Source organism: Aspergillus niger (genome assembly GCF_000002855.4).
Source record: "Aspergillus niger supercontig An09".
NCBI classification, from domain to species: Eukaryota; Fungi; Ascomycota; class Eurotiomycetes; order Eurotiales; family Aspergillaceae; genus Aspergillus; species Aspergillus niger.
This window is the reverse complement of record NT_166525.1, coordinates 1125136-1149939: the sequence shown is the minus strand read 5'-3', so window position 1 is coordinate 1149939 and position 24804 is coordinate 1125136. Positions and strand designations below refer to the sequence as shown.

The window sequence follows — 24804 nt, the reverse complement described above, 5'->3', positions numbered from 1 at the left end:
GTGGATGATGGATGGGATGATGATTATTGTGATGATAGTAATGAATACTACTCTACTATAATTGACTTTGGAATGGTGGGACACTATGTGTAACTACATAGTCTGAGTAATTTATCATGCAGTAAAATGAAATTAGTATTGTCTGATTGTGAGGAACATATAACATAATATAGAAGAATGTTGGCGATTACATTACTACAGTGCCTAAGCCTTTGCAGAACGTTGAATGGGGCTGGAATGGGTTGTGTGGTTCGGGCCATCTGACAGTGGATACAACGGGATCATCGGTAATGAATGTGGACTGCTGGTGTTCTGGATCGAACTCCTGGCTTGGTCATTGGAACGTTGTCTAGACCTTCTACCTTGTGCAGAGTTGTGTTGGAGATGCTGGCTAATGATTGCCTTGGACCCTCCCCTCAGCAAGCCCATCGCCACTTTGCAGGGCAGGCACCATATTGAGGGAATAATTTGCCGCATGTTGTTGGCGTCTGGGCATTTTACTGATAATGGAGATCTGTTTAATTAGAGGGATGCTTGCAGGCTGATAGCTGAAAGAATATTGGGAATGCCAAGCTGTGGTGTTTACTAGAGTAAGGGCATGGTTTCCCGAGATAAATCCGTGTTAGTCTAACATCCATCCTCATTCATGCTCGACAATGAATTATCAAACTAGCCCCCCCAAAAAAATATCTCTTGTACAATCTTTTCCAACTCGGCAACCCAATTCACTCTATGCACTCGCACTGGTCGGAATAGAGGGATCTGGGAGACTCGTTTAGCCATTATCTACAACTACCTCACCAAAGGTAAGGTAAGGAAAGGTATGTGAAAGAAGCAACTTACTGGGATTTTCAGTGGTGCCATTATGAATTGCGGTTGTATCCACGCCCTGAAGGGTTTGCATCGTTAGCATCTTGCTGGGTCCAATTCTGATTAGTGTTCCCACTTACCAAGGTAATGTATCCCAGAACTCTGTTCGCATAATCCTGGCCATCCAGAGGCTCCGTGTCCATGATAGTCATGGCTCCCGCTGTGAATCAGGCCACGGAGTCAGCATCTCAGCAGAAATCAAACTGAAACAGACATGATTATGCTTACTCAACGATTCCTCATACCAGACCCCGTCCTGTGATACTGGCTTCCGCGGAATCTGGGTGTGATAGGCATACGGCGGCACTGCCATGACTTGGGTAGCTACATCTTCGTTGAAAAACAACTGTGCCGTGTTTACCGTTCGACTTCCACCGATGGTGCCATTACTGGTGATAGTCCAGTCAGTATGCACTTGCAGGTGGACATGAATAGCGCGGTTGGTCTGGGGAGATTGTCAGCTTGCTTGCGTCCAATACTGATTAATGGGCGTGCATCCTCACATAGAATCCGGGGAATATAGAAGTAAAGCTGGTTGCACCATTGTCATCGGTCGGCCACATGCCCCGAAGCCAAGTTGTATTGTCCGTTGCTAGGAACTTAGGTTTTCCGTCAGATGATAAGAACATTCTTTGGAAGACGTCGTCAGGGGAGCAAAGGGGGGTATTACTGAGGTATCACTTTCGCCCTCATTTTTGGCGGGGAGTTGCTCACCAGTGCTTTCAAAGTACTGGTCCTGAAATGGGATATCTGGATCCAAGCCTGTGAAAGAACTATACGATCCACTAGCATTGCACTGCTATTCCTGAGGTTAGAACGGCATTTACTCTTCCAATTACTCCCGTGCCAATCAAACAGCTTGGTGAACGACAGGGAAGAACCGGGGTAGAGTGAACTCACCCAAATATCTACCAATGCATTGGACAAGGGCTCGCAGGTATGAATGTCCATAAGCCCAATGTCTAAGACAAAGGGCACCCCGACCTGATCTTCCACAATATCCTGACGCAGGACCTGACTCCGCGGATAAATGTAGGGCCCCGTGCTAGTCTCAGGCGTCAAAATACAGGTGTCATTCTTCAAGAAATCATACTTGGGGGCATCAGCCGTGATGGTGTACGTGGTGGTGCCGCTGCCGTCGTCCTCAGAGGGCGAGAGCGCCCGTCGGCGCATTGCATGCCGTTTCCTCTTCATGAGGCCGACTGTGTCGGAGCATCTCTTCGCCAGTGCGCCACGGCGCGCCAAGTGGACGGGATCGGGTTGGGCATGTGGTCCTGGGTGCGCTGGTGGAAGGAGTTAGAATTGAACTTGTGAGACTCGGAATAGGGGAGTCACGGACCGTGGATGAAAGATGCCAGCAAGAAAGCTGAGCCTAAAAGGAGAGACTTCATGATGCGATAAACAAGAATAATGTCGTGCAGGAAAGTCTACGGGGATAGCGCTTGCATGGATTTGCTGCTCATAGAAGAAATGAAATGCTTACTTCTGTTCCTATTTAGAAATTCTGGCTCGGTAGATGGGGTAGTTGACAGCGCAGTAAACAATTGTGATATGATTATCTCTTGAATCTCTTCGGAGCACGAAAACGGATATTGTTAACGGTCCCGATCCATGGATCTGCAAGCAAGGTTTCATCGGAACTAAATATTTTCAACGATTCAATGATGTATGCTACCATTGCCAAAGCTTAAATGGGCGGATTCATCTTCCGTTCATTTTTCATCTTGCTTTCTCTCGGTAATGAGGACATTTTCGCTTTATATTTTTTTCGTAATTCTTGGTACTATTCTTGGTTTACAACTATGATGTATGTATCAGTGATAAGCGAAGCCGCCTTCAATCATCTCCTTGACACGCTTGGTACATTCATCGAGATTTTCTCGGGGCAATCCCAGGGCATCATTAGCCAGGCCATGCTTCTCTCCAAAGTTACCGTCCCCATTGGGGTAGAATTGCCGCGTGTATAGCATTTGAACATATCCCAGCTTGTCACCCTTCTTCAACCGTTCCTGGCCTTGAGCATACCGTTCGTGGCTTGGCGCGTATTCAAGAGTCCATTCCTCGTCTTTATCGCCGGTGACCCTTTTCCAACTCTCGAATATGTCCCTCTGGCTTATCGTAAAGCTAGCAATGTACAGAGGCCTGTGCTTCCATGTGTTCACTGTTGGGCTTGTATCGCCTGGACCATCCGGCAGCTCCTTCAGATTCAATAGAGCGGCAACTGCACGGCCACATTGATCCCAAGTACTAATATTAATCTTAGTGTTCCCGTTATCAATAAGGGTGAGATGCTTTCTCTGCACGTCAAACCCGAAACACTCCGCTCCCCGAGCCATACTAAACTCATACCAGAAGCCACAGACGAGCGCGATCCACGAGCAGACATTTGTGGCCTCGATTTCCTGGAGAGACTTGCGAATCACGTCTCCTCTGCGAGTCTCCTTGGCCAAAGCGTCGTTGGTGAAGTCGGACCCATAGGCATTGGGCATTACATATGGGAGGCCGGCTTTGGCTGCTGCTCGAATTAACTTGGCCTGAGTATCCGGTGGTGCTATGACAAACATGGTTATTATGAGAAACTGTTGGTCTTGCAGGGCCTTGACAAGGGTTGATTCATCATCGTAGTCGATGTAGAAAGGCTTCACGCCTTCCGGCAACTTGTTCTTGCTGCCTGACCGGGTTAAACCAGTAACTGTGTGCTTGCCTGTCCTGACAAGCTCTGTAGCGATATAATGACCGATGGAGCCACCAGCCTATGAAGCATCCGAGTCAGTACCAAAGATGTGATGATTGCCAAGATCTATGTTCTGACTTACGCCAACAATAGCCACCCGTTCCATGCGATTGGAGAAGCCTGGAGGCTGGTCTTTGGCATACTTTACGGCCATGGGAATGTGGAGTGGGGTATGACGACTGTGTCTAAGATGAGATACCGGAGGCCCTGAAGCATCAAACTGGGCTCCGAGACTATCAGGCTGGAAAGGGTCGAAGCAGCAGAAAGCATGAACCACTCCCAAGGAGAAGAGGCAGAAAAGGTAATCAAAAAAGCACAGGGTAGTTAAGAAAGCAGCACAAGGCCATGAGTAGTCCAGGAGGGGGAAGACACTCACCTGCTACGGCCCACCATCCTTCAATTTCTAGACGACTTCATTCCTCGTTCATTCCTCATTCATTCATTCGCCACTATTTTCCACCATCCCTTGCTTCGGTACGCTGCCACTTGCCACAGACTTTCTGTCTCTATGCATTAGTGGGTCCAGTCGATATTAAATCCATAGCAATGATAGTCAAGATGATGAAAATAGTGGGGTGCGAATCAATGATTCAGATGACCGCAACTGGTAAAAGTTGTATGCTATCTGCGGGTCCCTCTGGCAATTTCAGCGCGCCTATATCAAGCAGTACTGGGCCTACCATTAGGCAGATCACTCATACAGCCACTCATGCAGCTCAAGTGGCTCACACTGGTGTGTTTGTCCTCCTGGCCATCGGCCAGGGCTCTGTACAACCAATCCACTGGCTTCCCTGAACAGGACCTCGACAATGGTGTCGCATTACAGCAAATTGCCGACAATGCCCTGAATAACATGGAGCAAGAGTCTCTGACAGCCAATGGTTGTCGTTTGGAGGACGCTCAGATCCGCAGAGAATGGTAGGTTCATTCTGCGTGCTTTAAACTTTGGAACACGGTACAAATCAAACATCTGACATCTGTGGTAGGCGCAGCTTGTCTCCGAATGCAAGAAAGGAATTCACTGACGCTATCACGTGCATGCAGAGCCGTCCAACAAATATTTCTGCAGAGGAAAAGGAGACCTTTCAGGGAGTAAAAACTCGGTATGATGAGTTCGTAGCAACCCACATCAATCTAACGGAACACATCCATGTGACGGTAAGTATCGATCAGTACGCAAATGATATCGAACCATGAGCTGAAGTGCTATGATGTAGGCTGATTTTCTCGCGTGGCATCGGTTCTTCATTCACGCGTTTGAGAACGCCCTGAGGGTGGAGTGCAACTATACCGGCACTCTTCCCTACTGGGAATGGGGACTTGATGCGGAGAACCCCCAAGACTCTGTCCTTTTCAATGGTGATCTTTACAGCATGGGGACTAATGGGGTAGATCTGAACCGGACAAGCATTTACTGGGCATCTCAAAATATAACCATTCCAGCCGGGACTGGGGGTGGGTGCGTATATGGGGGCCCTTTCTCCAATTACACTGTGCACATGGGCCCTATTGATGCTCCTGGAGAGCAACCGGTCCAATACAACTTGGAGTATAATCCACGCTGCTTATCGCGAGATGTGAATCCCTCCGTGTCTCGGATGTCTAACTCCTTTCGCAACACTACGAAATTGATTCTCTCGTACGATACGATTGATTGGTTTCAGGGTGTCATGCAGGCAGATCAACGTTTCACTGATCCCACTGCTCCTTTCAGTTATGGAGTCCATGGTGGAGGCCATCTCACTGTTGGAAGTGTCTTGGCAGACATAGATACCAGTCCGGCCGAGCCGATGTTCTGGCTTCATCATGCCCAGATTGACCGTGTTTGGACCATCTGGCAAGGGCTGGATCCTGCGAAAAGAAGAAACGCGATCTGGGGCACTTCAACCCGAGGCGATGACCCACCTTCTGCAAACATGACGTTGGACGATTCGCTTAATTTTGGGTTTATCTCTCAGCCGCTGAGATTTGCCGATCTGATGAACCCTCTGTCTGGACCGTTCTGCTACTACTACGCATAGCAGATAACGTTTTGAGTTTGGGGATCTTGATTATCTCGGCTCCAAACAGACTCGCCTATCCGAGAGATCAAGTACATAATGCAACTAGCTATTAGTCAAATATAACGCCGGCAGAAGTCTATTTTGTCCTTTTCTCTTTCTTTCCTCGAAGAAAACCCGTGGATTAACTTGAGCCGGTCGGCCTCAAAGTCGGCTCAACCGGCGCGTTGCCAACTTTAAATGCAGACAACCATCGTTTCCGGCCGTTGTGGGGGCGATGTAGATCAGATCCAAATTCCCAAAACATCCATGGGGTAAATCAAGAATTGAGGTTACATCGACCGATAGGGCTCTTAATCCAACCCTCTTCACGGGGAAAACCTTCTATATGATACATGGTTTACTCCTCTGTTTCTCTTCCTCCCCGGAGGTGCCAAATCCGGGCGCATCGTGTCTATTCTTAGCAACCAGCGAATTTGACAAATTGATCCAATCCCATAGAATCAGAGTAACTCTACAACCCAATCAGTCGCCTAATACGCACAGCAAAAGAAGATGCATTCGGACAGCCAACGCAAGAAAAGAGATTAAAAAAAAAAAAAAAAAAAAAAAAAAAAAAAAAAAAGGCCTCCCCTCATCACCTCACCAAAGTCGCAATCAATCAGCGACCACTAGCTACATCGCGACTGAACGATAGCATTCCGCATGGTGTTAAAGTTCAAGACAGTTGCTATGCTTGCCCGAACCTTTACACATTCTTGCCCTTTCCGTAGAATTCCAAGCTCATCGGACAGAGAGTAGTGTTTCTGTGAATGTGGTGGTTTACCACCGTTACCTCTGCTGTCTATCACTTGCTCCTACCCCTGAGCACAGGCACCATAGTTACAACACCCCCACGGGGCCATTGTCTGTTTTCAGCTTCAGCTTCGTCGACAATGGACTGTCATATCCCCTCATCTCAAAAGAATGTCGGAAACACTGTATGGCATGGCGTGTGGGAACCGATCAATTTGTATAATATCTTAGGCCCACCTCTTCCCCTCCGAGAGGTTTGACATCAGGGGGTTTCAGAGATAGTCCGTCGATATTTATGGCTTCCTCTGTCTTCTTGCCGCTACTTGCGGCCTCATTACTGCCCACACTCGCTTCTACACAGAATGCCGATACACCGACATCCGCTCCTACTGTGCAAGTCCGCAATGGCACATACGAGGGTCTCTATAATCCCACGTACAATCAGGACTTGTTCCTCGGCATACCGTATGCGCAGCCTCCGGTTGGTGAGCTACGATTCCGTCCACCACAACCGCTCAACACGACGTGGACTGGCACTCGAAATGCAACAGCCTATTACAATGAATGTATCGGTTATGGTAGCGACGACTGGTATTGGACCGACGTAGTCTCCGAAGATTGTCTCGCTCTCAGTGTGATTCGACCTCACGGCATCGACTCAAGCGCGAAGCTGCCCGTCGTCTTCTGGATGCATGGTGGAGAATTCGCAGAAGGAGGCACTCGCGACTCCCGTTACAACCTCTCCTACATCGTCCAACAATCCCAGGAGATGCAATCTCCCATCATTGGCGTGACTGTCAACTACCGCCTTTCGGGATGGGGATTCCTCTATAGCCAGGAAGTCGCCGACGAAGGCTCCGCCAACTTAGGACTCCGCGACCAACGGCACGCTCTGTACTGGCTCCAAGAGAATATCGCTTCCTTCGGCGGCGACCCGTCGCGGCTCACCATCTGGGGCCAAAGTGCCGGTGCCAACAGCGTCGGTCTCCATTTAGTGGCATACGACGGCCAGAATGATGGCATCTTCCGTGCCGGGATCGCCGAGAGCGGCTCCGTACCCTCCCTCGCAGCATACATGAGCGCCGAAGATGCACAACCATACTATGATGCCGTCGTCAACGCAACCAACTGCACCGGCTCTTCCAACACCCTTACTTGTCTCCGTGAAGTTCCCACCGACGTCCTCAGCTCCATCTTCAACAGCTCCCTCGTCGCTGGGGCAGGATATCATCCCGTCATTGACGGCGATTTCCTCAGAGCCTCGGGGATAGTTAATCTCCAGACTGGCCAATTCGCCAAAACCCCGCTTCTTATCGGCACCAACTTCGACGAAGGGACCAAGTATGCCCCTCATGGCTATAATACCACCGACCAATTTGTCTCCCTCGTCCAAGCCAACGGAACCAATTATACCAGCGCTCTCACCATTGCATCCCTGTACCCAGATGACCCAGCCGTTGGTATTCCGGGAACCCTTCAAGGTCGTCCCCCACCGTCATACGGTTACCAGTGGAAGCGCGTGGCTGCCTTCCTCGGCGATCTGCTCATGCACGCGCCTCGCCGCGTGACAACCCAGTGGCTGGCACACTGGAATGTACCTGCCTACGTGTATCACTGGAACGTGATGACACTAGGGCCATTAGATGGAGCCGCGCATGGCTATGAAGTCCCCTTCAGTTTCCATAATTATGATGGTTTGGGCGATGAACGGGGAAACGACAGCGTGACCTGGCCACAACTATCGACTATGATGTCACGGATGTGGGTGAGCTTTATTAATCATTTGGATCCGAATTATAGTAATAGTGAGTGATTTGCCCCACCTACCTCTGGACACTGCTTTAGGAGCTTGAGGGTAAGGAAGGATGCTGACACGCTGCTCTGCTAGTGACGGATATCCACTGGCCTGTCTACACAACAGAAACCCCGCAAAATATGGTCTTTGATGTCAATGTGACTGGACTGGCTTATGTTGAACCAGATACCTATAGAGCGGAGGGAATTGCGTATATCACTAGCATTCTGCAGAGTGCCTTTAATCGGTAGGGTAGACTAGAGGCTTCAATATCAATAGATATCACACATACAGGAGAGCAGCCCATGTTTCCCTCCAGATCAAGAGCTATTCCGTTAAAAGGTAGTGCATCCCCGCACCGGGGGGAAGGCCGGGGAGTGCTTACCTCTGTGTGAAACTAGAATTCCAGCAACGATGGTTTTAGAAAGGCCAGATCTGTTGACTCATTGTTTGATCCTCCGATGTTGCATCCGAGAAAGCTTCTGCTTGGTCGTGCCAAGGATGTTAACAGCTGCTGTTGAGGCAACTCTAGAAACCCCATAGACCTTTACTATCTCGCTGACTAGAGGGTACAGTAGGTCCTACTTTGAATTCCTTGGCGGTTGGGATTTCGCGGAAGGTTGTCTCAACCCTCAATGCTTGTCACGACAGACGGCTTGGCAATGAGACGAGACCACGGGCGATTGACATGTGTCAAGCAGTAGCTATCGGGAATCTGAAAAAGCATGGCTGTCATGGACTTTGCAGGCAAAGGCTGTCTGTTCTAGACCATCGGCTAGAGCGCGGTGAGCATACTAGGCGAGCTGAAAAGCCTAGAAGCGGTTGCCGGTTATCCGCTTTGTTTGTGCCCTTTCCGTTTCCGGGCGTAGGCAATCACATTTAGGCAATGCCGTGTGGGCCTTGGAGATCTCACCTAACCTTATTGCATTTTACCTCACGGTGATACAACCTGAGTGACTATCAGGGAAACTGAGCCTATTGATCATCACATATTAGCACCACACAAAGCTGCCAAGGAACAATAGTAATGTGAGCGCCAAGGAGATATCTTTGAACTTTGTCTCCAGATCTTGTACTACATACCCAGCCAGACAGGGGTTCGTATCGATGGCTCCACAGCGGGATATCATGAATCTTCATGTCGTCACGACTCATACCTCGAGCGATAGGGCCGGGTATTACTCCATCTGGAAATTGTCATGACTGTAGAGCTCAGCTGTCCGGGATACGAGCATTATCCGTCAGTTTATAAATTCCAGGGCCATCCTGCTCAATCTCAACATGTGGGCTCTTACGCTGTCATCATATTAGTTAGGGTCCAAGAGAATCACAGAATCATTGGCATTGTTCTTCATCGTTCCAAATGGCGCCTGGAATCCTGACATATCTGGAGCAGGCGGCCGAGTATTCGCCGTCTAAAGGCTTCGTCTTCTATAGTGTTGGTAAGGACCAACCGGAGACAATCCTTTACCCCGATTTTTGGCGCCTCGTCAAGGTAACATCCACCCGCATCAGTACCATGAGTCCCAGCAGGTGGTTTCATGTTTGCTTTGCTGACCGCATAATTCTCAGCGTAATGCTCAAACTTTAGTTGAAAAGAAAGTCGCGGTGCCTGACCGGGTTCTCCTGGTCCATTTTGACACTCACAAAGAGAACATCATATGGTTTTGGTCTGTCATTGCAGCCGGATGCGTTCCAGCTGTGTCTACTCCCCTAGCTGTAGACCCAGTGGCACGAGAACGGCATCTAACTCACCTTCAGAGGCTCCTAGAGAGACCCAATGTCCTCACCAGTGTGAAGCATACAGATGACTTGAGTATCATTGATGACTCTCAAAAGTTTTTCATCGAGGATCTGGCCTCGAATGCAGATCAATCTGCAGATTATCAACCTGCGAGCCCTTCGTCAGACCTTGCGCTGCTACTGCTCACCTCCGGCAGTACAGGTAATGCCAAAGCGGTGATGCTGCACCACTCTCAAATACTCGCCGCGATTGAAGCCAAGTGGAAGGCACTTTCAAGCACTCCGGACAACGTCTTTTTGAACTGGATTGGTAAAAATGCCTCTCAATTGTGACTCTCCAACCCTATGAGGCGCGGCTAACATCTCGTCGTAGGGTTTGATCATGTTGCCTGCTTCATGGAGATGCACATGCACGCGTTATCCAGGGGCTGCCATCAGATTCATCTCCCAGCCGTGACGGTTCTGGAGAACCCCATTCTTTATCTGGAGAAGATGGCAGAATATTCTGTCACGAACGCTTTCGCCCCCAATTTCCTCGTGGCCCTGGTAGGAAAGGCCATCGAGGCCCAACAGGAGCGGGATCCTCGTGCACTTGATCTGGACTTGAGTCACTTGCGCATTGTGCTCTCAGGTGGTGAAGCCAATCTCACATCGACGAGCATCATATTCAACCGTAAGTTGGTCGAGATGGGAGCCGCCAAGAATGTCCTCCATCCGTCCTTCGGTATGACAGAGGTAAGCGGCACCGTATGAGATATGCAATTGGCGGACCTGGCCCACTAATACTGTTGAGCTTTGGTAGACTTGTGCAGGCATCCACTATCACTACAGCTTCCCCGAACTTGAGCAGAAGGCTAAGCTGCAATTCTGCTCTGTGGGGCAAACAACGCCCACACTGCAGATGCGAATCACCGATGAAAATGGGGAGACGGTGAGAAGTGGCGAGAATGGAAACCTGGAGTTGTATGGGCCGATGGTCTTCAAGGGCTATTACAACGACGACAAGAACACCAAGGCTGCCTTTACCGAGGACGGCTGGTTTAAGACTGGTGACACTGGATACATCGATAACAGGGATAACCTTGTGCTGTCTGGACGGTCCAAGGACAGTATCATCATCAATGGAATCAACTTTTATTCTCATGAGCTGGAGAATGCCATAGACTCAGCCGGGCTGGAAGGGCTTGTCCCCTCGTATACGGTGGTTGTCTCATCCTGGCTTGAGAATGCAGACAGTGAAGATGTCATTGTCCTATACCTTTCGAGCCAGAAAGGCACTGAAGACGACAGAATCTTCCTCGAAACTCTTAATTCGATATCCAGAATAACTGCTCTTTACTGCTCCAAGCAGCCAGTGGATATCATACCACTCCCAGTAGAGCTGCTTCCCAAAAATTCTCTGGGAAAGCTCCCTCGCACAAAGCTCAAGCAGCAGTATGAAGAAGGTCGTTTCAGCACATACAGAGATCTTGCCGCACAAAGAGCTTCTTCGTATCGTGCACGATCCAAGCGTGCCCCGCAGAACGACATGGAAGAGACGCTTGCTGGGATCTTTGCAGACGAATTTGGCCTTGATATGTCCGAAGTTGGTGTGGACGACAGTCTTTATGACATGGGAGTGAATAGCGTCCGGTTAATTCGATACAAGAGGATCGTGGAGACTCGTCTCGGCCTAACCGAAGAAATCCCAATGATCACGATCCTGCAAAACCCGACTATCGAAGCATTGGCAGTTATGCTTCAGGATCTTCAGAAAGGCCCCAAGCCATATGACCCGATTGTGCAGCTGCAGGACGGCCCATCAAAGGCTCCTCCGATCTTCTTCTTCCACCCCGGAATGGGCGAAGTCCTTGTGTTCCTCAACTTCAGCAAGTACTTTGCTGACCGAAAAGTGTACGCTTTTCGAGCCCCAGGTTTTAATCCAGGTGAAAAGATGTTTACCACTATCGACGAAATGACAGAGTAGGACTCTTGAGACCGCCCCGTCATAGAAGCCTCATAGCTGATGACCGTACTAGTGTCTACCTCAAGTCCATCCGAGAGCTTCAGCCGGAAGGACCGTACATTTTCATCGGGTATTCGTACGGCGCCATGATTGCTTTCGAAACCGCCAAAAAGGTCGAGGCTTCTGGCGATAGAGTCGGCTTCCTTGGTAGCCTCAACCTTCCGCCACATATCAAGAAACATATCCGAGAGATGGATTATGCCGAGTCGCTGCTTCATCTCGTATACTTCCTCGGGTTCATTACCGAAGAGGATGCCCATCGTATGTCTCCTGATATGCACAAGGTGAGTCATATTTATAAGGTAATATTGTTCGAGTAAGACTCTTGTTAATCATCACTTCTAGCTCCCCCAAAGCGAGGTCCTTCCAGCCATCATGAAAGTCTCCGATAAAGAGCGCGTCCAGGAGCTGGCCATGGACGAAGGAAAGATCCGAGACTGGGCGATGTTGTCGTCCAAGCTCCAGGAGCTAGCCCATACATATGATCCTTCTGGAACTGTGCAGGTGATGGATGTTTTTTACGCCATCCCGCTGCTTTCTGTTGGTCGAGACAAGGATGTCTGGCTCAAACAGCACCTCATGAGGTGGAAAGAGCATTCCAAGTCGGTTAGGTTCCACGATGTTCCTGGCTCCCATCATACGATGATGGCAGAAGAGAATGTCTTTGCATTGCATAAGATTCTCCGGGCCGCATTGAACGAGCGCGGAATGCTTTGATCAAAGCTAGGGGCGTCTTCTCGGATAGTCCGATTACCTCTTGAATAATGGGAAGATAGTCTGGATAGTGGGCATAATCTTAGCGGGAACATTCCTGAGCAAAGATGTTTCATATGTGATACGGTTAGTAAAAACATACTCGTATTGATATAAGAATGTAATATTCTTCTTGCGCGCGATGATCATGTATAAGACAAGAGATATCACTATTGTAGCAGGGGACGCATTCTAAATGGAAGGAGGATACAAAGCAGGGAGAAGATAAGAAAAGGCCAGAAAAGAAAGAAAGAAGAGGGTGGACAGAAGGGTTATGGCTGAATATAGTAGTTGTGGCGATGGGAGCACACGTCGAGTCCAGAAATCGAAATATGCCACCAGTGCAGACCGAAACGGGAAGGTGGCGTGTACACACAGTAGAGCAGCAACGAAGACGGTTCTCTATCCCTCCGCGGCGTGACGTTGCAAAGCTGTCATCAGGATATTCTATGGTTCCCTCTAATACAGATAGCTTCTTTCCGAAGACAGTAGCTAATTCTCCCAGCTTCTCCACCTGCGAGGTCTTTCATCTTGACTTCCTCTCAGGTGGAATCTCCTCTATCAGTAGTCCTTCGAGCTTCTGAATAGCTCGCCCTTCGCATACTTGGGTAGTATATCCTGCCATCCCATTTGCGAAGACGCCAACCTCGCAACTGCGAGTCTCAAGCCTATATGTACGAGTACGCAGGCCACCTTTATCCAAGGGCATCTATCGAATCAGACCATAGGACTTATCGACAGCGCACATCACTAACCGCACGCATACCGGCCCGTTCAAGGAGTCATCGATTCCCCAAATCTCCGCGGACCATTTTGCGTCTCGTAAGGAGAGTGCACCACAACGGGCCTACCCAATTCACAAGCAATAGCACCTCCACCCACCATGCTTCCAATCATTTCTTTCCCTTCTTCTTTCCCTTCTCCCCAGCTGTCTTCTCTTTAACAAAACCCCCCTTGACCAGCGCATCCCTTCCGGCCGCATTGATAATGCGAAACCGATCCGGCCCCAGCAACACACCGCCATACCATCTCGTCACCACAACCACCACATCCCAAACATCCATCAACTGCATCAAATGCAGTAGTCGACCTCCAGCAGCTGTCTCCCCATCATCATCACAATCCTGCACAATCATCTCTGTAGCTTCTCCATTCTTACTACCGCCAGCAGTAGAAGTAGATGATTTCACCTCGCGAATCCTCCACGCACTGATATTATGCGTCGCGGACGCAACCTTTTTCTCCGTCGCGAGCAGATGATCCAGGAACGCCTTTGCCTGGTCCAGACTCGTGACGTGGGCTGCGCGCCCGACGAAGACGGATTTCTTTTCCGTGATGACGTCGGAAAGGATCCATGGCGGTGGGCTAGTGAGGTTAAATGTGTGATGGTCGGGGGTTGTTGATCTTGTGGTTAGCGGTTGATGGCTGCCGTTTTCGGTGTTGAGTTCTTCGGAGGCAGGTTGGGTGTGGGAAGTTGTGTCATTGTTGTTGGTAGTGGTGGTTGTAGCGCTGCCACCAATATTGAGCTCCGTGAATGCCTGGACGGCTTCATTGATCAGGTCGAATAGACATACCGCACCCGGCTGGTATGTGCGGCTGAGAATGTCCTCTAGTACATCGACGGCGAGCTTGCCCTCTCCTCGTGAGGCTGTGGATGCTGTTCCTAGGATTTTGGGCGGGGTGTCGGGATATGTTGAGTTGAATCCGAGGAGGAAGGACAAGTGAGGGTGTTCCGGAAGTTGAAGCTTTATTGTTGTTGAAGGAGGAGAAGAGTCTGAGGAGCCGGAGCCGCCGAGATCGAGAGTTGAGGGGCCGGTCGAGGTAGAGGTGTTAGTGATGGTGAGGGTGTCCGGTTCGTAGATGGCATTGATGGCTTCAATTTCTTCCGCTAGATCGGTATTCTGCAGGGATTCGAGGGCCGAATCCATTTTTGCGGGATAGGGTAAGGCTGGGCAGCCCTGGGTGGCAGCGGGGACGATGGTTGACTTGATGCCGCGGGGTTTCAAGATATTATCGCGCATTGCGCTGGGTCATGACGGTTATCATGCGATGGAGCGGATTTATTCCGATGTTTGGTTCTGATGTCAATCTTAGTTGTACCAAAGTTATTGTAGAATTGGCTCTATAGCTCAATGGTAGGGCGTCAGTTTTCGGTACTGAAGATTCTGGGTTCGAGTCCCAGTGGGGTCGCTTTTTGTTTTTTGGGTAACCCGCCCCGCATTCCTTACCGGCGCCACTTTTTGGATTCTTTTGGAGCAGTGATTGACCACTGCATATAAAAATTAAATAAAATCAAATGACATATATACTCTTTTGATGCTAGATAACGATTGTGTTTCTTTTCATAGACTCTAGGGCGGCTTCCGTCGTGCGTAGGTGAATCAATTTATGAAAGTTATGCGCCAACCAAAATAGTATATAATCGCTGTCCAAGATAATGAATGTAGATTGCATGGTATATTCAAGCAACCCAGTCTAGCAGCCCAAACCCAACAAGTTGCCTGAACCCTTTGCCTGCAGCCTACTAAGAGCAATCTCCTCATCATCCAAGCCATCGAGATTCTTCCGTTGCCAAAACGCGCGAAATCCATCTACCAACCTCCGAGTAATGCCCAACACATCCTCCGCAGGCATCGCCGCAAAGCACAACCTGTAATATGTCTGCGCCCGGTCCAGAAGCTCCGTTGTAGGAGCAAACATGGTTCCGGGACCCGAAAGGCACAAATACGGCTTTTGCATCAAATGCAGCCACAAAGCTTGGATCAGCTTCTCCGGGCCATACTTCTCAAGCAAGGGGTGCGTCTCGATGCAAACCTTGACCCACACAAACATACCGCCGGTGGGCCAGGAGAACTCGTACATCTGCATCTTATCCAGGACTTCCCAGGCGGTCTCATCCTCTGCCATGGGTTGTGCATCGTCCCATGCGCTACCGGAGTCAATGAGGTACTTGCCCTCTTCGAGAATTGTACACATTGTCGTCATGCGTTGTTCGTATCCCGCACGGAGGCCTTCCAACCAGCGAACCCAGCCGTCCATCTGCCAGGCTTGTTCGCTCTTTTTAGATTTATTCTTACTTGCACCTGTGGCATTCTGGCCATCCTCGGATTGCTGACCCACAATCAGTTCGGCCACCATGGCCTGTACAAAACCTGATGGCTGCTGAGTTGATGTCTCGGTGAGACGAGTCAGGCGTTCAATTATAGCTGGCTGAGCGGTAATCCATCCTAAGCGACAACCAGGAGCTATGGTCTTCGAGAAGGTGTCAAGACGCACGACACGCCCGTCTGTATCAACGGAGAGATACGATGGCACCAAGGAATCCAGAAAATCGTACCCGGAGGACCTGCCGTGGGCGTTGTAGTTGCGTGGAATTACATCTACGGCATCTGATCCTCGAAATCCGGCCTCCATAGCAGTTGCAGAAGGATACTGTAAGTTCCAGTACGGATCGTCTTCTATGATGATGATGTCGAATTGTCGACAGAGAGCGTAGATCTCCCTCCTGCGCTCGACCGACAAGGTCCCGCCCGTCGGGTTTTGGCCGATACTGCAACCAGATAAGGCAACATTAGCCAACATGCCAGCAAAGTGTTGCTACAGAGGTTTGAACTTACGTAATTGTGTACATCAGATGCGGGAGACGGCCCTTCTTGAAATCCCAGTTCTCAAGCACGTCGGCCAATCCTCCTTTACCATGCGCAAGCATACCCTGCGCATCTATGGCTACTGGAACGATGTTAAGGCCCCGCGGTTTCACGGTTTGGATTGCGTTCATGTACACAAATTCCTCGCATAGTATGCCCTCACGTTGACTGATCCAATCCCGACGAGGGTCCCACGGGTTAGTAAAGGTTTCAATGGCCTTGGAAAACCCGTCGGTGGCACCGCACGTGAGAAGGGTGCCAGGGCCGCCGGCATAGGGGACATTCGGGTGGAGGTGATTGCGAGTGAACTGCCGGACGAAATCGGCCATAACGGGGAGGCCTTCAGCTGTTCCATACTGGAGGGCTGTGGTAAGATCAATTTTCTTCAGGAGATTGGTAGTCGGGCTTTCTTTCGGGACGATTCTGCGCTCCGTTGAAGGGGAGCCACTGGGGGGCTTGATCTGGTCATTGTCGGAGGTGGCGGGGAAACGCTGAGGATGAGCAACGGTAGCTTCGAGGGTATCATAGGGGAAGTATGACGCATTTGGCAGGCCTGATGTCGCAAGAGGTTAACAAAGTGGCACAAGTGCAACCGCCGTGTTATGCCCGAAGCAAGAGCCAGGAAGTTAGCAAGCAGGAGAGAAAACGCACCACCAGCCAAGTTCGCAATGCCTGGGATGAAAAAGTACTTATACAGGCTCTTTGTTTCGCTCGCCTCCCGTCTCTTCGTGACCGAGGAGAAGTGATGTGACAGGTCCAGGGGAGGAGACAGCGTTGAGTAAACCATGATTATGGTGGTTAGGCGATAGCAGTTCACCCAAGACAGCCCTCCGGGTGATACTGGGTTTGCCGTGGGAATTAATGTGGGAGGCGTTGCATGAATCGTCGCGAAGAGGATGATGAACTGGCGGCGACCCCGATATAAGCAAGCTGGGGGTGGTTATCTTGGTGCTTGATAAGCAGAACCAGCCCGGGTTGGGGGATGGTTTACTCCACCTGGTGAACCGGCGATTGGACATGCGGCCGCGATAGGCTATAGCACAACAGACGCGATGGCTAGTGGCTGTCATTAAACGGGGGATCACGATTCCTCCTTCCGGGGAGGAATTAGCGGCTGCACAGTCTGGCTCCTGGATCCTTATCCGACGAATCCGAAGACCCAGCGCGTGCCAGAGTTGCTCGGGCACGGCTGGCTATCAAGCCCAGTGCTGTCCATTTCGTGCTTTTCCTGTTGCTGGCTCCATGGACAGGTTCCTCGCTGAACTCTAAAACAGCTATCACAATGGGTACACCAAGTAATACACTTTCTCATGCACAAGTAATGGGCGAGTCTGTAACTGTCAGCCGAAAGAGATGCCCGTCAGTGGGAAAGCTAATCGATACTAGAATAGGGAGTAGTGCGTCCCACTTTTGGTCCCCGTCAGAAAACGGCTTCCGTTTCCAGAATTTCTTGCCATACCGCTTTTGCCTCGAGTCTTGTGTGGGGCTGCGACAGCAAAAACCAACATTGATATACAGAAAGCCACATACTTCAGGTGACAGCTGGATCTTCAAACACTTTATAGTAACTGTTTGTATGTCACGTTATTGGACATCGGCAAAATAAGCACAAAGAGCCAAGCCAAACGAAAGCAATGACAGGAACCTATTTTCGCAACCGTTCAACTTGGAGAAATCGACTATGATTGATACTTAGCACTTGTGGATTGGATGACATTAGAGTATAAAAAAAATTATATATATATATATTACTATGCAATTTGATTTTGGATATGCATATCAAACCCAATCTCAAGTCTCTTGTGTCCTATTTGGTATGGACTTGTGGTACTCCGCCTACTTATTGCCAGGCCGTCGGTCGGCTCTTGCTTTTGCGATCGGCCAACGACTTTCTCTGTACTGCGCCTTTCGGTTACGCTAGACATAGTATGAACAGACAATGTGCATGGGCGCGCACTATGAAGGATCACTTAGTTCTAACATCTATATTATCTACCGCATCTTACATAACCGTCCGATATCCCATATTCCTAATGCTCTGTAGGTATTGAGCATGCTCGTGCTAGTTCATTGATGCTGAATCTTTATGGCTCACCGTATAGAGCAATGACCTGAAGTCTGTTATGCTGCGGCAGACTTGCTCCTTCGGCGAATAGCATGTCCGAATCTATAGAAGATGTATGGGACCGGCGTCATCAGTAGGGAGATACATCCCAGCAGGGTAAGCGACCAATGAACACCCAGGTTAGTGTACATTGGAATGGACACAATAACCATAGCTCCTGCGGCAATATATCGCATGAATGTCGCACTCACAAGAGCACTAGCAGCAAATATCTCATACGTATCGATCAAATACTGATAGCTGCTTATGAAAATGCCCTGCACCGAGAACCCGAACGCCACAGATGCAATTAGAGGTGACCAGTACGAGACGGACGGATAACTGGTCCACCCCATCCAGAAAAGAGATATCGGAAGCCACGGTGCGCCATACATGGCGAACCAGAGTCGCTCTTCGGGTGGTAGACTGGGTTTGCCGCTAGCGATGGCTGTCTGGAGTCGTCTCTTATAAGATAGGTAGACATGCGGAACAATGGCGAGTGCAATCAAAAATCCCACATTCATTCCAATATATGTCAGTCCCACTGAGCCCTGTGAAAAACCATATGTGCGACCGTATATGAACTCGTAACCCGTTAGAAAGCCGAAAAGCACGATGTATACGACCACCAAGTACATCGTAAAAAGAGCTACCATAATCTCCTGGAAGAATAGCTTGAAGGGGCGCGAGCAGCTATGCATTAATCGGATGGGTAGGGTGGTTTGGCGCAATTCGATCTCGGCCATGAAACGAGGGTCGCCGGTGATGGTGCGTAGTTGGCGAGCCTTCCACTGCAGAAGTACTGGCCCGTAGGTCTCGGGTACAAAGAAGAAGATAGAGGCCGTAATAAGCCCAGCAAGTATCAGAGATGTCCACTCTGACCAACGCCAGGATATGACAGAGCTTTGGCCAATGAACGCACCGACCATTGGGGCGAGAAAAGGCCCCAAGAAAGACAACGCACAGCACACCGGAAAGGCATATGTACGATCTAGAAGGTCGAAGATGTCCGACATACTCCCACCGAATGTAGTCAGCGGCGTGCATCCGAATAGCCCAGCAATAAAACGGAATGCCAACTGGGCGCCTAGATTTGGAGATAGACCGGAGGCCATGATGAAAATCATAAGAAGTGACAAGGTCACTAGGTAGACGGGGTTGCGTCCCACAGTTTCCGAGAAAGGTGCTGCCACAAGAGATCCAAATCCGAATGCAACTAGATAAAGCGCAGTGGCAAGAGACTCAGTCACTTCACTGACCCCGAACGCCTCTTCTCCCTGTTTGATGACTCCAGAATCGATCGAGGAAGCCCACCCCACAAGAAAGCCCGTTGTGCCAACAATACCTAACGTCGTCCATTTCTGTCTCACAGGCCAGTTCTTCGGGTTGAATGGGTCGCCTGGACCATCGAATCCCACTATGAAGATAGCCTCCCCGTTGGTGAATTCAACATCGGTTGCAGAATGAACGCTAACGCCTGGCACAGTCACTCTTCGCCCGTTCTGCAGCACCACCCCAGGCATTCCTTGCGATGAGATGGAGTTACGAGAAGAGGAAGGGACAGCAGCGCTTGGACGGTTCGCTAAATGTTGCCTGTCGAGCCGAGCGTCTTCATAGTCTTCAAGGATGTCACCAGATGGTTGTGAATTAGGATCTCCAGCGGCAGCGGGGCCGTGTATCTTGATACTTTCGTGTAGGTGTCTGCGCAGACGTCGATACTGAAGGAAGGACTGCATATTGAAGGCAAGAGGAATTGAAAGATCAGTCCAGAGCATGCATGTTGAACTGGACAGCTAGAGTTGATCATATTGCAGATATACCATGCGTATAGCAGTATCCGCTTTATCCGCTCTTCCGCACCACCCGCCTTTTCCACTCCCGCTTTGCAACGTAGCGATAATCTTCATCCGAAAGCATAGTGAAGTGTTTGCATGTGGGTAGCCAGATCAACGCATGGGTAATAATGTCCTGCTAGTAATTGTTGGACCTTGTAAGCGGGAGTACTGTGGTTATCTCCCTAGCATGACGGTCACAACGACCGTTACCCATACCTCATCTGCCCGCCATGCCCCCTGTCGTCAAAGAGTGGTATTTCGGCATCGAAAAAGGCGTTCCAATCCCAGTCTATCATTTCTAGATTGTTTCCATCGAATAAGCCTCCTTGCAATGGCGAACCGTACTCTTGCGTAGATGATAAGTTTCGTTCAAACGGTCCTGAGTCCTGATCCTGGATGCTATCCCTTAGAAGATTAATTTCCCGCTCTTTCTTCCTTTGTAACAGCTTGATTAAGGAATCGACGGTCTCTATAGCGATGTGGACAGTAGGCGTATTAAAGTGGCTCCCAATAGTCTTGAATGAGCGCATGGCGTGGCCCACGTGTGACAATGACTCCTTAGAATCTATTGCGAGCAAGATGCAGAGAAACTGAAAGGGAACATTGGCAACATGCCACCAAGGACTGCGATTCTCAGACATACGGACCGCAGCAGCAGTACCGTCACTGCCCATTCGAATGACGCAGTTTATGACATCGTTTGAAATACTGGAAGCAGCCACACGGAGACGACGGTATATCGTAAGTGCTAGATTAGCTTGGGACAGAACCAAGGCATCGTGGCTAAGAGTTAGACTTTGGACGTGATATAATACATCTTCAAGGTCTGAAGGTCTATTGTTCTGATCGGGATCCAGCCGCTGAGAAATCTGGAACAATGAGACCAGTTCCGCAGTCAAATCTCCCGCTCGTGGCACAGGTGGCTTGCAGGAAATGCCTCGTAAGATGACGCGAGACCTGCCATATTCATACGAGATCCACGTATTTAGAACCGTCGCAACCCAAAATAGCCTGCGCTGACTTTCTTCATCGACACCAACATCCGCCGTGTCAGAATACACCAGAGAGATCATCCCTGGATCCTGATGTGCCCCTGCTGCTTCGATGATGTGCATTGCAGAGCAGCTGGCCATCCATGAGGTATGAGGACAGCCGGTGCTTCGCAGGTAGAGGGTACGTAAGACCCATCCAGTAGCATGGTGTATGAGTGGTTTATTCATAGTACAGGTTGCTTCCAAGATTTCCTTTGCGCACTGGACCAGCGCTTCTTCGTTCCTATGTCCATTATCGCCTGAGTAAAGCGATCCCAAGGCCGCAACACCGCAAAGAACTGGATCATAGCTGTCAAAAGTGATAGAATTATCCCAGCGCAGTCCGACCTTTTTCTCTAGCATATCAAGATCGAGAACAGCATATATGGGGTGTATACGTTCTAGATAATGGCCAACAAGAGCACTCATCTCATCTTTAGAGACTAGGCTCGAGATGTTAGCGAATTGTTGTATGGGCTCATGTCGAAGCCCTAGGTTCCAGCTGAAGCCGTGCACCTTTGGAGGGTTCTGCGGGTTCAAGCTCTTTCCCAAAAAGTGAGGGAATGCCGTGCCTGAGTTCGCCTCCATCTGCTGTTGATTGACATCAGCCCTTGCCGCAAGTGCTGGAGAGGATGCCCTTTCAAGGGGCTTGGTCGAAGGCCTTGCAATGCTTGGCCTTGATGGCTTCTTCCGTGGTTGAGCCTCGTACGCGCAGTCATATTCGTATTTGAGGCAGAATGAGCATGGCTCATGACCGTCACATTTCCGCTTACGCAACTTGCAGGTTTCACACGCCTTTTTCGTCCTTCGACGTATACTTCCAATGGGTGGTCGACTGGAGCGATCCAGAGCAGAGGACATGATGTCAAATTAGGTGGATGGAAAAGTAATGGCGGTGAAACGGATGGATGTTGTTACTGTTATCGTGAGACAATCCGGAAGGTGCAGCCCTTCAGCATCGGCGTTCGGAAAGGCAGGTACCCGACACGCCCGCTTTAGCTTCAACGTAGCACACTCATTTCACCCCCCTTTCATTATCACACCACAACAGTTTCCAAATCAATCAATCAACGCTAGCTTAACTTTAATTGAGTATCCTTTTGTTTTGTGAGCGCTCCATCCCTAGTTGACCCATGCTGATAGGAATGGCTGAAATGATAGACCGAGGCGGACAGAATGCCATCTGGCATCCTGGCATTGCATACAGGCAGACCTTGATTTTCCAACCAGTAATAATATTTGATGAGATTGACCTTGCATCGTCTGCGACAGGCTCATTACAAATTGAACGAAGCGGAAGCCTTGGTAGTTGCTATATACAGTCGATCTCTGGCTACCGAATTAATAAACAGCCGGAAAGCAAGTAGTTAATCAAGGTTCACACTAAGTGGTGCAAATGCTTCGTGTACAAATTAGTTGATACCCTAATGGCTGATATTCAATGGCTCTAATCTGAATGTTAATATGTAACGTAATATTTCATTTACTAGGGTCAGTCCAGTTCCGAATCCATCTGCTCTCTCTGCAAATCAATGACTAATGACTACAGTTGGGTGCAATCACAAACCAGTGGGTTTTCTGAACAGCTTTACCTGCAGGAACAGCAAGGATAAGGCTATCCTACATGTTTGCTATCAAGAAACGGAAGCTTACAGGGTCACAGGGATCTCAGGCTATTGAGAGCGACCAGGAAGTGACAGCTTGAACCTGTAAAATGACGAACTGGCAGTGAAAATAAATGTCGATCATTTACACCCTGACGTCCGCCTCACTCTTGAGATTAGACATCGAAGGCAAGGGCACAGGAGCATAGCCGCCGAGACGTGCCGAGCATACTGGACTTTCAAGAAGCGGACACACTACAATCAGGGAGAGCCCAGCAAGACGAGACTTTTACTAGAGGTCGTCTTGCCACGCAGCTCTACAGACAAACCCATATGCCTAGCGTATGTCGCACAAGCTTGATGCATAGTCTATGACTTATTTTAGCGATTATGCCTATCGGAGCAAGGCGGATACATGCACTATATTAGTGGCTATCCATGGAATATTCCAGCCACGCAGTCACAGGAACGATCGATCAAACATTTCTCCACCGCGTTATACTGTTATCCCTAGCCGACGAGCCTACGATTGAATGTTACACGCCAAATAATGACCGGATAAATATTTGACGATGGACATTGGTTTATTGACCCGTCCGACCGCTAGGGATAGTGGGTTGTGGAGCCAACGTGAGAGATTATGTATGCCAAGGGAGATCATTGCCGGATAGGAGGGAAGATCGTGCTGGGAAACATCAACTGGTTCATAGTCAGTAACTAAGTGTATCCTTGAATAGAAACTTAGTAAGTGGGATAATCGAATTGGACAGAACGTCACGCCGAAAGAGTATACCAACAATTCCCGCAACCCGTCATTTGACCACCTCTGAAGATGATGTCCATGTACATACCTTCACGCACACCACGACGCGCCCTCTCCCAACACAAAATGCCATATCACCCACTGCATGCTCAAGGAATAACCATTGAACATCATTGGACACAATTCTAACTTCTGACAGAAAGCCACCCCTGACTGATGATCTCCACTTGATCCTCCGCAGATCACTCCCCAATAGTTCCAGAACCATTTACCCTTCCCCACCCCCAGCACGCGCGTAACCATCTTGCCATGCTTCCTCCTCCTCCTCCTACCTACTCCGGATAACCTGGTTTGGTCTGGACCAGGATATGACTATAATTCTTATCCGCTTCACGTGAATTGCGCCTCAGAGAAGCATATAAATGCCCCCCTACCAACCTACCTTCTTGTCCCATCCATCACACTCATCTCTACCAGAAGTCCCAACTACTCTACTCAATAACACCAATTCTCCAAGCAAACCAAACCACAAACCACCACAATGAAGTTCTCCATCTTCGCTACTCTCGCCTTCCTCGGCATTGCTCTTGCCTCTCCCGCCGCTAACACCGCTACTTCTACTGTATGTTATTACCTGTGTTCTTTAACTTGATATCTGCCTGATACCTATACTCGCTGTGACTGAGTGCTAACGAGAGAATCCTAAAGCTTCCCTCCGGCGCCACCTGCAACAAGGACGGAAGCATGGGCAACTGTGCCAGTGGACTTTGCATTGTGAGTTTCCCTTCTCCACTCTCATACTTTGGTCTCTCGGGCATCTGGATAGAGCTAACGGGATGATTGCGTGTTATAGCAAGAGGAGAATGCCAGCACTGGAACTTGCCAGTAAATAAGCTGCTGGGTTGCTTGAGTTGGGGATGATTGCTACTACCTGTCCATAGGTGGATGTACATATTACTGTAATATTGGGGAGTATTGAATTGAATAAAGACTCTTGACGAGGACTATAATCGATACAATAAACCTCTTACTCACTTACACATGTAGAACAGACCTTCCAGAGATAGATGACTTATTTCCCACCACACAAGATTCACTTCCTAGCCCTCCCATCCCTCTCCTCCC

At 49.4% G+C, this 24804-nt stretch overlaps 10 protein-coding genes and 1 non-coding gene across 11 annotated transcripts; 5 read left to right on the top strand and 6 right to left on the bottom strand.

Moving 5' to 3' along the window:
- Positions 1-730: 730 nt before the first annotated feature.
- On the bottom strand, positions 731-2261 carry An09g05150 (uncharacterized protein; the record flags this gene model as incomplete). The annotated part of the gene is made up of 8 exons (XM_059749819.1): positions 731-762; positions 844-889; positions 951-1030; positions 1099-1315; positions 1374-1462; positions 1585-1669; positions 1771-2153; positions 2210-2261. The coding sequence occupies 8 exons, from the start codon at positions 2259-2261 to the stop codon at positions 731-733; spliced, it is 984 nt and encodes a 327-aa protein (XP_059601435.1).
- Positions 2262-2684: 423 nt separating this feature from the next.
- An09g05140 (uncharacterized protein) lies at positions 2685-3758 on the bottom strand (the record flags this gene model as incomplete). Its single annotated transcript, XM_001393788.1, has 2 exons — positions 2685-3623; positions 3687-3758. The coding sequence occupies 2 exons, from the start codon at positions 3756-3758 to the stop codon at positions 2685-2687; spliced, it is 1011 nt and encodes a 336-aa protein (XP_001393825.1).
- A 555-nt stretch (positions 3759-4313) lies between these two features.
- An09g05130 (uncharacterized protein) lies at positions 4314-5625 on the top strand (the record flags this gene model as incomplete). The annotated part of the gene is made up of 3 exons (XM_001393787.1): positions 4314-4522; positions 4591-4762; positions 4822-5625. The coding sequence occupies 3 exons, from the start codon at positions 4314-4316 to the stop codon at positions 5623-5625; spliced, it is 1185 nt and encodes a 394-aa protein (XP_001393824.1).
- Positions 5626-6694: 1069 nt separating this feature from the next.
- Positions 6695-8212, top strand: An09g05120 (uncharacterized protein; the record flags this gene model as incomplete). The annotated part of the gene is made up of 1 exon (XM_001393786.3): positions 6695-8212. The coding sequence occupies one exon, from the start codon at positions 6695-6697 to the stop codon at positions 8210-8212; it is 1518 nt and encodes a 505-aa protein (XP_001393823.3).
- Positions 8213-9557: 1345 nt separating this feature from the next.
- An09g05110 (uncharacterized protein) lies at positions 9558-12659 on the top strand (the record flags this gene model as incomplete). The annotated part of the gene is made up of 6 exons (XM_059749818.1): positions 9558-9689; positions 9794-10247; positions 10311-10672; positions 10740-11899; positions 11956-12226; positions 12288-12659. 6 exons carry the CDS (start codon positions 9558-9560, stop codon positions 12657-12659), a joined length of 2751 nt encoding a protein of 916 aa, XP_059601434.1.
- A 929-nt stretch (positions 12660-13588) lies between these two features.
- Positions 13589-14716, bottom strand: An09g05100 (uncharacterized protein; the record flags this gene model as incomplete). The annotated part of the gene is made up of 2 exons (XM_059749817.1): positions 13589-14142; positions 14212-14716. 2 exons carry the CDS (start codon positions 14714-14716, stop codon positions 13589-13591), a joined length of 1059 nt encoding a protein of 352 aa, XP_059601433.1.
- A 97-nt stretch (positions 14717-14813) lies between these two features.
- On the top strand, positions 14814-14885 carry tRNA-Arg (TCG). Its single transcript has one exon. It is a non-coding gene; the product is annotated as a tRNA-Arg (tRNA).
- Positions 14886-15170: 285 nt separating this feature from the next.
- An09g05080 (uncharacterized protein) lies at positions 15171-17129 on the bottom strand (the record flags this gene model as incomplete). Its single annotated transcript, XM_059749816.1, has 5 exons — positions 15171-16041; positions 16129-16245; positions 16313-16751; positions 16833-16895; positions 16994-17129. The coding sequence occupies 5 exons, from the start codon at positions 17127-17129 to the stop codon at positions 15171-15173; spliced, it is 1626 nt and encodes a 541-aa protein (XP_059601432.1).
- A 1334-nt stretch (positions 17130-18463) lies between these two features.
- Positions 18464-20221, bottom strand: An09g05070 (uncharacterized protein; the record flags this gene model as incomplete). The annotated part of the gene is made up of 1 exon (XM_001393782.3): positions 18464-20221. The coding sequence occupies one exon, from the start codon at positions 20219-20221 to the stop codon at positions 18464-18466; it is 1758 nt and encodes a 585-aa protein (XP_001393819.3).
- A 266-nt stretch (positions 20222-20487) lies between these two features.
- Positions 20488-22173, bottom strand: An09g05060 (uncharacterized protein; the record flags this gene model as incomplete). The annotated part of the gene is made up of 1 exon (XM_001393781.1): positions 20488-22173. The coding sequence occupies one exon, from the start codon at positions 22171-22173 to the stop codon at positions 20488-20490; it is 1686 nt and encodes a 561-aa protein (XP_001393818.1).
- A 2047-nt stretch (positions 22174-24220) lies between these two features.
- An09g05050 (uncharacterized protein) lies at positions 24221-24677 on the top strand (the record flags this gene model as incomplete). Its single annotated transcript, XM_059749815.1, has 3 exons — positions 24221-24301; positions 24388-24453; positions 24621-24677. 3 exons carry the CDS (start codon positions 24221-24223, stop codon positions 24675-24677), a joined length of 204 nt encoding a protein of 67 aa, XP_059601431.1.
- Between the last annotated feature and the right edge of the window lie 127 nt (positions 24678-24804).